This window comes from Colius striatus, chromosome 16, assembly GCF_028858725.1.
Source record: "Colius striatus isolate bColStr4 chromosome 16, bColStr4.1.hap1, whole genome shotgun sequence".
NCBI lineage: Eukaryota > Metazoa > Chordata > Aves > Coliiformes > Coliidae > Colius > Colius striatus.
The window spans coordinates 1445239-1459473 of record NC_084774.1 but is presented as its reverse complement, the minus strand read 5'-3'; the positions used below and the strand labels follow the sequence as shown (position 1 = coordinate 1459473).

General features: G+C 60.6%; 1 protein-coding gene across 3 annotated transcripts in view; it reads right to left on the bottom strand.

Moving 5' to 3' along the window:
- Window positions 1-9803: 9803 nt before the first annotated feature.
- The window catches only part of RALGAPB (Ral GTPase activating protein non-catalytic subunit beta), a 62120-nt gene continuing 57688 nt past the window's right edge, over window positions 9804-14235 (bottom strand). For all 3 annotated transcript variants that reach the window (XM_062008803.1, XM_062008805.1, XM_062008804.1), the window contains exon 30: window positions 9804-13496. In XM_062008803.1, the coding sequence (XP_061864787.1) occupies window positions 13303-13496 (194 nt within the window). In that variant the 3' untranslated portion in view covers window positions 9804-13302. The remainder of the gene's footprint in view (window positions 13497-14235) is intronic.

Genomic DNA, 14235 nt, shown 5'->3' with positions numbered 1-14235 from the left:
CGGAAATGCCACCTCCCAGCTCACCTGCAGCTCCTCCAGCATGGGGCTGCCCGTGTGAGGAGCCAGGAGACACAGGCAGCGTGGGGCTGGTCAGGCCAGAGCCCCTTCTCCTGCCATGACCAGTGCCAGGGGGCAGGGTGAGGATGGCCAGGGGGTGGGGGGAAGCAGGAGGGTGAGCAGCGAGCACCCAGGCTGAGCTCTGAACATCCCTTGGCTCTGGAAGCAGCCCCCAGCACTGCTGGAGGGGGCTGTCGAGCTGAGGTGATGCTGCTGGAGGAACCCCTGGCCCACACAGGGTGGGACGGAACCCCAGGGCCTTTGGGGCTGTGGAGTCAGTGATGGCACATGAAAGGGCTCTGTGTGTGCAGATGTGTGTGACAGGAGCATCCCTCTGGCTGTGGCAGGCTCCTGGCACTGGAGCCAGGACAGGACAAGTTTGGGTCGTCCTTGCTGCAAGGCAACACTTGAGCAGTTGAAACATCTGGTGTAAATCCAAGCCCTGGCCAGGCTTCCTGGGCTGGGAGCCCTCTCCTGGAACCTTGCATTTCATCAACACTGCCTTGGAAAAAAACCAAGCCCCTGGCTGTGCCTGGAGCTGCTGGAGCAGCAGGATCCCTGCTCAGAGGCTTCCTTACCCAGAGGCAGCCCACCTCACAGCAGAGCCCGGGGAAATGCCAGTGTGCAGGCAAATGAGCTCGTTAAGCAGCCTTCAACACACACCTGAGGAGCCTCAGCCTCCAGCTGCATCCTTGGGATTGTTTGCTGGATGCAGCCCGAGGCAAAGGCAGCTGCAGGGCAGCAGCAGGGGCTGCACGCTCTGGGCAGCCCGGGGCTGGCTGTGGGGAGCAGAGAAGCCGTGGGGGGCCCTGGGACAGAACAGCCCTGGGGAGCCCCTTGACCAGGGCACAAGCACTGACAGTGCTGGGCTGGGAGTGCATGGGCACAGCCACGCTGAGGACACAGCCACCATGGGCACTGTCATGCCAAGGGCTCATTGAGCACCAGCCTTCATGACATCAATTAAGCTCATTAAGGACCAGCCATCAATGAGAACAAAGCCCAGAGTCAGGGCAGTGCCCATTATCAGCTGTTCACAGCTGAGCCCTGTGTGGGCATGAAGGAAGGGGCTCCCTCACCCCTTTGGTCTCTGCCCTGGCTCTGAGTGTGGGGCAGTGATGTGGGGGTGGCACTGGCAGCACCCGGAGGAGGAGGGACAGGAGGACAGGATTGGTCCAGTCTCAAAGCAGGGAGGAGGAAAAGAGGGACAGAGCAAGGCAAAAGCAAACAAGAAGACATACATTTTGTGGGCAAAAGTGCAGCAGGAGTGGTCAGGCAGGTGGGATGGGATGGGATGGGATGGGATGGGATGGGATGGGATGGGATGGGATGGGGTGGGATGGGGTGGGTTGGGATGGGATGGGATGGGATGGGGTGGGATGGGATGGAGTGGGATGGGATGGGATGGGGTGGGATGGGGTGGGATGGGGTGGGATGGGGTGGGATGGGATGGAGTGGGATGGGATGGGATGGGATGGGGAGGGATGGCGTGGGATGGGATGGGATGGGATGGGGAGGGATGGCGTGGGATGGGATGGGATGGGGTGGGTTGGGATGGGATGGGGTGGGATGGGATGGGATGGGATGAGATGGGATGGGATGGGATGGGATGGGATGGGATGGGATGGGGTGGGATGGGATGGGATGGGATGGGATGGGATGGGATGGGGTGGGATGGGGAGGGATGGCGTGGGATGGGATGGGATGGGATGGGATGGGATGGGATGGGATGGGATGGGATGGGGTGGGATGGGATGGGATGGGATGGGATGGGATGGGATGGGGTGGGATGGCATGGGATGGGATGAGATGAGATGGGATGGGATGGGATGGGATGGGATGGGATGGGATGGGATGGGGTGGGATGGGATGGGATGGGATGGGATGGGATGGGATGGGATGGGATGGGATGAGGTGGGATGGGATGGGATGAGATGGGATGGGATGGGATGGGATGGGGTGGGATGGCATGGGATGGGATGAGATGAGATGGGATGGGATGGGATGGGATGGGATGGGATGGGGTGGGATGGGATGGGATGGGATGGGATGGGATGGGATGAGGTGGGATGGGATGGGATGAGATGGGATGGGATGGGATGGGATGGGGTGGGATGGGATGGGATGGGATGAGATGGGATGGGATGGGATGGGGTGGGATGGGATGGGGTGGGATGGCATGGGATGGGATGAGATGGGATGGGATGGGATGGGATGGGATGGGGTGGGATGGGATGGGATGGGATGGGATGGGATGGGGTGGGATGGGATGGGGTGGGATGAGGTGGGATGGGATGGGATGGGGTGGGATAAGATGGGATGGGATGGATTGAGATGGGATGGGATGAGATGGGATGGATTGGGATGGGGTGGGATGAGATGGGATGGGATGGGATGGGGTGGGATGGGATGGGATGAGGTGGGATGGGATAGGATGGGGTGGGATGGGGTGCAAGGAACAACTACCTCCAGCAGGTTTACAGCAAGGGCAAACTCCAGGGGGGCAGGAGGGTGGCTGGGGCTGTGATGTACTTTGGGGAGCCCATGGTGTCCTTTCAGGCTGAGAGACCCTAAAGGATCACACAGCCCACACATGCAGGAGGATGCTGTGTGAGAAGGGGGCTGCTCCCCTAAAGTGTCCCCATAGTGTCCCCAGCCCTCCCCTTCTGCTCCCCAAAGGCTCTGTCTGCCCTGTGCCCCCCGACACTGAGGCACCCTGGCTCCTGGAGCCCTGCAGGAGGGGCTGGGCTGTGGCACCCGCCGAGCCACAGTTCCCTGTCAGCTCCCGTCCCCTCCGAGCACCGCTGGGGTTGCAGGAGGCGTCAGGCTGCAGCTCCCCAGGCACAGCTCCGAGCCCACAGCCGCTGCTCCGTGCCGTGAGCACCATCCCCACGGGCACCAGCCTGCTGTGCCCACAGCTCACAGCTGCCCAGCTCTCGGGGCAGTTTTATGGTCACCCGAGCCCAGGCGGGAGGTGGCACACGGCTGGACTGGCAGCACCTCTGCTCTGCTGCTGCCCCGCTGCGAGAAGCCTCGGGGGGACCCTGCCAGTGTCGGGGGGACCCTGCCAGCCCTGGGGTGACCCTGCCAGCTTCGGGGGTACCCTGCCAGTGTTGGGGGGACCCTGCCAGGCCTGGGGGGACCCTGCCAGCCCCAGGGGGACCCTGCTAGTGTTGGGGGGGACCCTGCCAGGCCTGGGGGGACCCTGCCAGTGTTGGGGGGACTCTGCCAGCCCCAGGGGGACCCTGCTAGTGTTGGGGGGGACCCTGCCAGCCCCAGGGGGACCCTGCCAGTGTTGGGGGGACCCTGCCAGCCCCAGGGGGACCCTGCTAGTGTTGGGGGGGACCCTACCAGCCCCAGGGGGACCCTGCTAGTGTTGGGGGGACCCTGCCAGCCCCAGGGGGACCCTGCTAGTGTTGGGGGGGACCCTGCCAGCCCCAGGGGGACCCTGCTAGTGTTGGGGGGGACCCTACCAGCCCCAGGGGGACCCTGCCAGTGTTGGGGGGACTCTGCCAGCCCCAGGGGGACCCTGCTAGTGTTGGGGGGGGACCCTACCAGCCCCAGGGGGACCCTGCTAGTGTTGGGGGGACTCTGCCAGCCCCGGGGGGGACCCTGCTAGTGTTGGGGGGGACCCTGCCAGCCCCAGGGGGACCCTGCCAGTGTTGGGGGGACTCTGCCAGCCCCGGGGGGACCCTGCTAGTGTCGGGGGGACCCTGCCAGTGTTGGGAAAGACCCTGCCAGGCCTAGGGGGACCCTGCCAGTGTTGGGGGGACCCTGCCAGTGTTGGGAAAGACCCTGCCAACCCTGGGGTGACCCTGCCAGTGTCAGGGGGACCCTGCCAGCCCCGGAGGGACCCTGCTAGTGTTGGGGGGGACCCTGCCAGCCCTGGGGGAGCCCTGCCAGGCCTGGGTGGACCCTGCCAGCCCTGGGGTGACCCTGCCAGTGTCGGGGGGACCCTGCCAGTGTTGGGAAAGACCCTGCCAGCCCCGGAGGGACCCTGCCAGCTTCAGGGGCACCCTGCCAGGCCTAGGGTGACCCTGCCAGTGTCGGGAAAGACCCTGCCAGCCCCGGAGGGACCCTGCCAGCTTCAGGGGCACCCTGCCAGGCCTAGGGTGACCCTGCCAGTGTCGGGAAAGACCCTGCCAGCCCCAGAGGGACCCTGCCAGCTTCGGGGGGACTCTGCCAGTGTCGGGGGGACCCTGCCAGCCCTGGGGGAGCCCTGCCAGCCCCGGGGGGACCCTGCCAGTGTCGGGAAAGACCCTGCCAGCCCTGGGGGGACCCTGCCTGCTTCGGGGGGATCCTGCCAGCCCCAGGGGGACCCTGCCAGCCCAGGGAAGGACCCTGCCAGGCCTGGGGGGACCCTACCAGCCCCGGGGGGACCCTGCCAGCCCTGGAGTGACCCTGCCAGTGTCGGGGGGACCCTGCCAGGCCCGGGGGGACTCCATCAGCCCCGGGGGGACCCTGCCAGCCCCGGGGGCAGCAGCGGCTCTGCCAACAGCCACGTCTTAAAGGCAGACCGGGTTTTCCCAGCTGTCGGGTGGAGGATGCAGCCCCCAGGATCCCAACCTTACCCCAGCGCCTGAGGGGATGGTGGTCCCGGGGTGGTCCCGGGGTGGTCCCGGGTGGGTTCCCGGGGTGGTCCCGGGTGGTCCCGGGGTGGTCTGGGGTGGTCCGGGGTGGGTTCCCGGGTGGTCCGGGGTGGTCCGGGGTGGTCCCGGGGCGGTCCCGGGGTGGTCCCGGGGTGGTCCCGAGGTGGTCCGGGGTGGTCCCGGGGTGGTCCCGGGTGGTCCCGGGGCGGTCCCGGGGTGGTCCCGGGGTGGTCCCGGGTGGGTTCCCGGGGTGGTCCCGGGGTGGTCCCGGGATGGTCCCGGGTGGGCTCCCGCCCTGCGCGCGCTCAGACCCCCGCAAGATGCTGGGATGGGCTCCGGGGAAGACCAGCGCGGAGCTGGGGACCACGGGGCACATCCCCAGCAAGGAGGGCTTTTCCCTGGGGAGGAGGAGCGGGGGCAGCCCCTCGAGCGGGAGCCCCGGGTGCCTCCGGCTCTCCCGCCGCCCTCTGCTGCCCTTTGGCCGTGGCAGCCTCTGAAACGCGAAATCACCCCAATGTGGCCGGTTCGTGGGTTTCCCCGGTGCGAACGGGGGAGTCGCGGCAGCGCCGCAGCCGTGGCTGTGCCCACACGTGCTGGGGAAAACAGGAGCCCAAGAACCACAATATTTCTGTATTTGCATGTAAAGATGACATAATAAAAGATAATTAGCGGCATGTGAAGCAGTTCTACTACTCAATTTTCTCAGTTTAGCTAATTAATTATCTTAGTCAAATGCATCATTATGGCTAATTTTAGCAAATCCAGCAGCTGCAAGGTCAGAGTGGGAACAATTTCCATTTGTAATTGGAGGAAACATGAAAGTGAGTCAGATAATCTTTTATTAGATAATAATAATAATGAATCACATGGGTACATATATTAAGTACTCTAAGAGGCAGAAAATGCACTGAATCATTTAATAATGACATCAAATTTGCCTCCATCACAGGCTGCTGGGGGACTCTGGGGGCACTCGGCCCCCGTCCCCGCTGGAAGGGACACATGGCCCAGTCCCAGCTCTGTGGGATGTGGGGCTGGAGGATCGTGGGAGGCTGCTCTGGGCCCCCCTCACCCCTCCAGCCCCAGCACTCTGAGGCTGCCTGGGCCCCTCTGCATCACCAGGACCTGCTGGGGCTGTGAGTTGCCCCAGGAGAGGAGCCCGTGCGGGTGGATAACTGCTGCTGCTGGAGGCGGGCACAGGGCTGGGACAGTCACAGCCCAGTATGGGGCTGGGGCAAAGATGGGGGAGGAGCACAGGATGCTGTGCCAGAGCCCATCAGCCCCCTCTGGGACACCCCCACTGCTGCTGGGGCTCTGCCTGTGCCGGGGAACCCACAGAGCAGTGCTGCTGCTGGTGGTGCTGATGTCCCACAACTCCTCCTGTCCCACCAGCACTGGCCCTGGGGCAGCCCAGTGAGTCTTTCCCTCTGTGCTGGGATGAGTTTGCCCATTTCTGTCTTTCCCACTAAAACCTTTCTAAGAAACCCCAGTGCGAGCCCCAGAGCTGTGGGGCATCACCTTGAAAGGCTGAGCTGGGCCCCACCTGTTGGACAGGGGTCCTGGCCCTGCACACACAGAATAGCCCTGTGCTGGCAGCAAGCAGAGAGCAAGTTTAAGCCCCACACACATCCAGCTGAGCCTCCCCTGAGCCCCCTTGGCTGCTGCCATGGCCAGGTGCTGCCTGTGGCTGCTGCAGCAGTGCTGGGAATGAGGGGCTTCCCCAAAGCAGCAAAGCCACGCTGTCAGCCCAGCTGAAAGCCAGGGCTGAGCCCCCCAGGATGCTCCTGGTTGCTGTGGCAACACGCTCCAGCCCTGGGGTGCCCTCACAATGTGGCCTGTGGACACCTCAGTGTGTCAGCCCCAGGACACACTGGCAGCACTGATGTGGCCCAGGGACACTCCACGGCACTGACATGGTCCAGAGATGCTCTGGCAGCACCAGCACAGCCCAGGGACACCCCATCAGCCCCTACAGCTCCAGCATCAGCCCCTACAGCTCAGGGTCACCCATGGCCTCTGCACTGCCCCAGGACACCGCTTCAGCATCCACCACCAAAGTGGGTGCACAGGGGCACCCGGAGCCACAGCTCAGCCCCGCTCCAGCCTCTCACTCCTCTCCTGCTATACCCCCGTTCAAAGCCAGCAGCCAAATATTGTTTTCTCAGCTTAAAGCAGCAACTAAACTACATTTCACCCTGGAAAACTATTTGTAATGCAATTTGGCTCCATTTGTGGTCAGAATTAGCTGAGCTGTGGCGAGAGGAACCGGTGTGCTGGGCATCAGCCTGTGCTGCTGCTGCTCCTCCTGCTGCTCCTGCTCCTCCTGCTGCTGCTGCTCCTGCTGCTCCTGCTCCTCCTGCTGCTGCTGATCCTGCTGCTGCTCCTCCTCCTCCTCAGGGAGTTTGTAGGAACTGACCTGAGAGGGAGGATGGTGGAAGGTGCTGGGGCCAGATGTCTTTTCTGCATTCCCATTGGCAAAGCTTCCAGGCCCCTCTGCTCTCAGGCTGGGCAGAATGGGGTGTGGGATGGCTGCTGTGAACCCCACAGAGCAGCTCCCCCGGAGTAACAGCAAGTTAGAAACGATGACGTTGTCAGCAGTGGCAGTGGGTGAGCCTGGCTGTCCCTGTGCTGCTCAGCACCACTTTGCTGCTCGTCTGTTCGCAGCCCTCACCTGTGTGGTGCCTCCCAAACGATGCCCTGGCACACAACAGCAGTTTAGTGTGTGTTTGCTGCAGAGGAGGAGTTTGAATAGAAACTGGCTGCCCAGAGCTGCTCAATGCTGCTCCCTGACTGCTTCTGCCCTGAGGAAGGTGGGAGCCACCTGAGCTGCCTTTGAGCTCCTGGACTTGCTGGGAGATGAAGTCTGGTCCCCACCACACACCCACACTGCCCATCTCCACAGGCTCTGTTGATGAAAAGGCACCTTCAATCCAAGGCCCTTCTGTCAGCCTTCCAGCCTCCTGAAACAGCTAGAGATCTCTCTCCAGTGCTCCTCCTCCAAAAGGGCCGGGAGAACACCCTCAGCACCCAACCAGCCTCTGTTCCTGCCAGGGACTCCCCTGGGCACCCCGAGCCAGCCCTGGGGACTGCCGGCCCGCTCCTGCCAGTGGCACTGGGCTGGTGTGTGGGCAGAGCTGCCGGCAGCTCCCTCCGAGGTGGCTGGAACTCGGGGTCAGGCACCGAAGCCACGGGCAGCCCCGTGCTCCCCAACACAGCTCAGGGTGGGGAGATGCACCCAGCACCCAGCCCCAAGCTCCCCAGGACAGCTCAGGGTGGGGAGATGCACCCAGCACCCAGCCCCAAGCTCCCCAGGACAGCTCAGGGTGGGGAGATGCAGCCAGCACCCAGCACCAAGCCCCCCAGGACAGCTCAGGGTGGGGAGATGCACCCAGCACCCAGCACCCAGCTAACCAGGACAGCTCAGGATGGGGAGATGCAGCCAGCACCCAGCACCCAGCTCCCCAGGACAGCTCAGGGTGGGGAGATGCAGCCAGCACCGAGCTCCCCAACACAGCTCAGGGTGGGGAGATGCACCCAGCCCCAAGCCCCCCAGGACAGCTCAGGGTGGGGAGATGCATCCAGCCCCGTGCTCCCCAACACAGCTCAGGGTGGGGAGATGCACCCAGCCCCAAGCCCCCCAGGACAGCTCAGGGTGGGGAGATGCAGCCAGAACCCAGCTCCCCAGGACAGCTCAGGGTGGGGAGATGCACCCAGCACCCAGCTCCCCAGGACAGCTCAGGGTGGGGAGGTGCATCCAATGCCCAGTCCCCAGCTGGCAGCAGATTCATCAGTAGAAGCAGGGAGAAGGGAGTCTGACAGTCGGTGAGTGCAGGATGAGGCCAGGGCAGCCTTGGTGCGGTGCATGGCAGGAGGGCCAGGGGACATTTGCCTGACCACGGGCATTGAGCACAGGTTCTGTTATTCAGGGGCACAGATATTGTGCACTTTGGGCAGAAAACCCGTCACGAGAAGTGCAGCAAAAGGGTTTCTGAGGAGGGGCAGAGGCTGGCTGGGGCAGGGGCTGAGGCACAGCCAGACCCTGGGCACTGCAACAGGGAAACTGGGGACAGGGCCCTGGGAGAGCAGCAGGGAGAAGGCTGTCAGGGAGGAGGAGGAGGCAGGGGGAGGCAGGACACACGTCTGGGACAGCCAGGGCCTCCCAGTCCTGGGAGCGGGATGGCTCTGGCCACTGCCTTGGGCTTCCTCTGCAGGGAAGGAGAAAGCATCAGGCCTCCAAAAGCAAGGCCAGAAAGCTGCCTCTGCTGCTGGCCCTGCCCTGGCGCCTGCACTGAAGGGTATTTCACTGCCCCTCCTGCCTGTGACTCTTCAGAGGTGGGGTGGGACCTGCCCTGAAGCCGCAGGGTGAGAAGCTGGGGCAGGCGGCCCAGGCCAAGGGGAGCTGCTGGAGTTACCTGAGGCAGCTGGTTGGAAACCCAACATCCCCGCTGCTGCTGGAGGCTCTGGAAGGGCCACTGTGGGGCAAGGGCAGCCCTGGCCGCCACACGCCGGGCCCAGAGGGAGGCAAAGGGCCACATCCAGCCCGGGGCGCTGGGCACACACAGCCAGGCCCCTGCCACCGCAAACGCCACGGCCCTGACACGGAGCCCTGCAGGGAGAGGCGGGCAGCAGCCCCGGGGCTCGGCCCCGACACGGAGCCCTGCAGGGAGAGGCGGGCAGCAGCCCGGGGGCTCGGCCGCGCCAGGCCATGGCAGCGGGGCACACAGGCCCTGCCCAGGACCAGGAGCTCTCCCAAGCCCCGGGAGCTGGCTGGAGGCAGGGCCTGTGTAAGACTCGCCCTCCCCTGCCCTGCTGCCCCCTTCTCATCTCAACAACCAAGTCAAACCCTTTATCCTCAGCCCTCGTGGCCCCAAGAGCCCTCTCCACCACTCCCAGCACCCCACGCTGCGTTTAACCCCTCAGCTGGAACCGTGGGGCTGAGCCCTGTGCCCAGGAGCCCTGCAGGAGCCTCATCTCTCCTGGGCAAGCCCCAGCTCCCTGCCTCCAGCCCCCTGTGCTGAGCCGGAACGTCCTTTCCCGGGGCACCGCTGCCAGAGCTGCTGCTGCCACATCCACCCGCTGTGTCCCTGGGGCCCGTGGCCCTGGCTCCCAATTCCAACCCAAGGCATGAGGAAATACTGAAGACTGACACCTGCAGAGTTACTAGATAAGAATCTTTAAAATTTATTGGACTAATTGTGTTACATTCAGTATTTGATGTGTTTCTCCTGGACAAAGAGTTGGCATAAATACAAACAAGCCTTTGTGTGCCGTCCCTCAACAGTAAGAGATAAAGTACTAGAGACAAGGGAACATAGTTCACATCTTCATATTTACAGTTTGCCTTTACTTTACAACTGAGAGCCAGGAATATTTACATTAAAATACAAGAGGAACAAAAAGATCATGTCTTGGCAACATACAGAAACCCAGAGAAACTGTGTGTGGCTCAAAGCACATGGTGTCTGGTGCTCCCTGCTTCTGCTCAAACCCATGTGGAAAGGGCCCATGTTTGCCTTCAGAGCCAGCCCCCAGTTACACAACCAGTACCTCACATCCAATCTGGCTGCTGGGTTTAGTTCTGGGATGGCAGAAGCGCCGTCACCCCCGTGCTGCTGCCCACAGCCCTCCCCAGCCCCCTCCCTGCTCCCGCTGCAGAGCTGCTTACAAAACTACCTCCAACAACTGTCTCTAAGAGAGGCTCTATTAAGGTACTGCAACGCCTGTGCTTTCAGCAGTGTGTTTCCCAGGGTCCCCTTGGAAGAATGCCCTTGTTCAGAGCAGCATTCTGACCCCAGCCAGCCAGCTCTGGGAGCAGAGCAGCCCCACTGCAGCCCTTACCCCCTGCCTGCACCTCGGGCTCTTGTGGCCCCTGCACTAAGCCACCTCAGCACAGCCCCCAGACCCAGAGCTGAAAGCTGAAGCGTGGGGGGAAGAGTCTCTCTTCTTAACACAGTCCTGCAATCACAACTGAAATAAATCTCACTTGCTGTGACCCTTGTGTGGAAAACAAAAAGCTCGAGGCTGTACCTTGGACTGGTGAAGCCACCAGAGTTGGGCCACCAGCTTTGCCAGGACCAGAATTTCACCCTCCCATTGTTTTCCCACACTTTTGGCTGTGGTGACAGACCTGCCTGTGCACAGGAGGGACATTCCCCCCGCCCGGCTCTGCCAGGGGCAGCCGCTGCTGCAGCCCCCAGCCCAGCGGGCTGAGCCCACGGTTCTGGCCCTGCCACGTTTCCATGCTCAACACCCAGTTCCATGCTGGTACCCCAGCAAGGGCCAGAGGCAGCCCCCATGGCCAGGCCCCACCCCAGCTGTGTGCTCCCACCTGAACCAGCCCTATCCCAATGCCAGCAGCATCAGTAAGACCCTAAAGTCACCTCTCAGGGCTCCTGCAAGCTACTCCTGGCCCCGGGAGCACTGTGCCCACACTCTGGACCAACAGGGAAACTGGCTCAGGCCTCTCCTCCAGCCCAGACAGAGCTCTGGGAGCAGCAATGCTGCAGGCAGCCTGGGGGCTGGCTGGGTTGTTGGGGAGGGCAGTCTGGGTTCCCCCCAGTGCCCCCATCTCACCCTGCTGGCTGTGCCCAGGGCCTGAGTGGGGTCTTCCCCAGCTCCCCAGGCCCAGGCTGGGGCCCCTGAGCCCCCTGACACTGTGCAGACAGCAGCTTGCTCATGGCGGTTCTTTGTTACACATGCAGTGGTTGTGCCCTCTAGACCCAGGCAGTAAAGTGTGTGGCCATTCCAATAGGTACATACAAAGTGTGGGTAAATTTAGTGTCTGTGCACTCACCTGATAGGGGCAAGGGAGTGGCAGAGGAGTGAAGCTGCCCTGGTGTCCTTCACAGCTCTGCCTCCCAAGCTCCTCCAGCCCTGTGGCCCCAGGGCCTCACCCCAGCCTGGCCCAGCCCTGCTGCTCAGGTCAGTGTGCTTTCTTCCTTTATGTGGTCTCACTCTTGCACGTGTGGCTCATCTGGATCAACCACCAGAGCTCCTGAGCAGAGAGCCTACCATGCTTATCCCTCACTACAAGCACACTCACTCAAAGCCCCTCTGGCTGACACCCTAAAAGTCCTTTCACTGTGTTTTAGGAGCCTGTGTTTCCATTAGCTCTTTGGGAAGAAGCCCATGGAAAGTCAGGATGAGGGTATGTTCTCAGCAGGGAAGCTGTAGTGAAACCATTAAGACTCTCTCAGCTCAAAACCATTGCACAAAAAGTGACTCTGGAACACCAAAAGTAAGTGACTGACAGGGATCAGTGCAGTGCACCTCCTAAACCAACAAAGCCACTTGTGGAAGCAGGTGAGGGGCTCCCCCACCCCAACTCACACCCACTCTGACATTACCTGCGTGCTGGAAGGCAAAAGGACCCCAAATCTCATCCCCCACTGTGACAGGAGCTGGGAGCAGCTCCCAGGGCTGCCCACGCCAAGGGTCAGACTGGGAGCTGAGGACAGCTTTGCCCAGCACATCCTTAAGGTCCCCAACATAAGAAAACACAGTCTGCAATTGGTGCCCTGGGGGTGAGGGAACTGCTGCTGCTGAGCACCAGGAGCTGCAAAGCCACCTGAGGCTGGAACCCCGAAGGGGCTTTCACAGAATGAACAGGGGAAAGGAAGAATTTCTGCACTTGCTGTTTGAGTTGTTTTAGGCTGTTTAACAGGAGCTTCTGCAAAGTGTTGTAGAAGCTGTGAAAACTGCTCAGGCTATAAATATCAGGCAGGCAGCAGCCCCAGAATCTCAGATTTCAGTCCAATGGAAGGAAAGCAAGTGATGCTTCTGCTTTTTCTGGAAACAGTGAGTAGGTGACACAGACACTGCCAAACAAATTCGGGACTTGCATAAAAACAATTAAAAAATGAAGCTACTAAAATTTAAAAGGTGACATTTTGCAACAGCCCTGATCATCATCACCTCATTCTGACACCACCAAGAGCTCTCCTCCAGCAATGACTTGTGTTGGCAAGTCAGGTAACTTCAGGTGCTGGTTGCTGTCAGGGTGACAGCAGGTCCCTGTGCAGACCTGCTCCCAGCCACAGAGGGAAATGTCAAACACAACCCAGTGGCTGCATCTTTCACAGCCTGATGTTTCCCAAGCAATCTTCCTCCTCTTGCTTTTGGTACGTAGATGGGCTAAGAAAGCAGCAAAGGATCTTCTGCTGAGCTCAGAAGGGGGGTGAAAATGTCTTGTAGGTTCTTGCAGGGCCGGTAAATGCTCTGAAGCAGACCCTCTCCTCAAAGAAGAGTCCCTGCTCCTGTCTCCTTTAACACAGGGGTGTCGTGAGATGTCTCAAGGCAGGTGTGTTTGCACTTTGTTTTCCATCCTTATATACAGAGATGGCTTTGCTTTGATTGTTTTCCTCTCACAGAATGAGACACAGTTCTTAATTAGTTTGGAGTAGATGATTGGGTGAAGAGATTACGTTGCTAGCATCCAGGAAGACCAGAATTAAGAGCTCTTTTGAGGGTAGGTGAGTTCAGTCAATATCCCAACTGCAGTGTTTTGGATTCACGTCCCATTCCTCCCTCCCACAGGAATCTGCTGCCTCCTGCTACAACACCACCTCCCAAACTCCGCAAGGCCGAGGAAATGCGGCGCTCTTGGTTTTGTAACTGCCACCAAGCTCTGATCTAATTGTCCTGGAAGGATACCGACCTAGGGGTTGCAGTTCTTGAGCCCAACCTCCTGGAAAAGTGAGGTATAAAACTCTGGCTCCAGCTGCCTGTTCCTGTACTTATTGACAATGTCTGCTATCTTCTGTTTCCGCCGGACGTGCGGCGGGTTGTACGAGTCACTTTCCAGCCTCTTCCTCCGACAGATATTTATGACTGTCTGTCTCACTAGAAAACCTGAAAAACAAACCATGTTTGACACAAGTTTAAACAAACTGAAGCCTGTGCCCCTTTTGCTGGCTTCACAGCTAAAGGCAATTTTGGGTTCTGTCCCACGTAGGAACCCAGGGGAGCCGCTCAGACCACGGAGTCAAGAACTTCCCCCAAGGTGCGGTTGGTAAGAGATAAGCCACAGTCCCCAGGTCTGAAAGGATACTCAAAAAGAAGGGGATTAAGCCAGTGGCAGCCTGTACTGGCTGGAGGAGGAAGATCCCTCTGCTCTGCAGAGTCAAGCTACTGCCCACAAGAGCAGCCTCAGGACTGAGAGGGGAAAGAATCCCAGGCAGCAAACGGGATTCACAGTGCCCTGGCTCCTGCACGGGCCCACAGCTCACACTGGGTAATGCCAGGGGGAAAAGGTTCCCATCAGCACCTATTTCCAGCAGGAACTGCAGAGCCTTCCCCTTGGAACAGGGAAGGAGAAAAGACTTGATGTGTGTATGGAAACAGGTTTCTCTTCTCCACACAGCTCTGTCTCTGCTGCGACCTCGCTAACTCCTACCCCTGTATGTGTCAGGGAGGCTCCTGGGAACCAAAACAGACTTGATCCTATTTCATTCTGAAACGAAATTCGTATGCCTCTAATGAATTTAGTGCCTGTTAACCCTGTTGCTGTTTCTTACAGCCCTTCTTGCAGGCAGAAACAGTGTCTTATTTAGAGCACCTGAATCCTGCTTGCACACAAGCCCCATCTGCT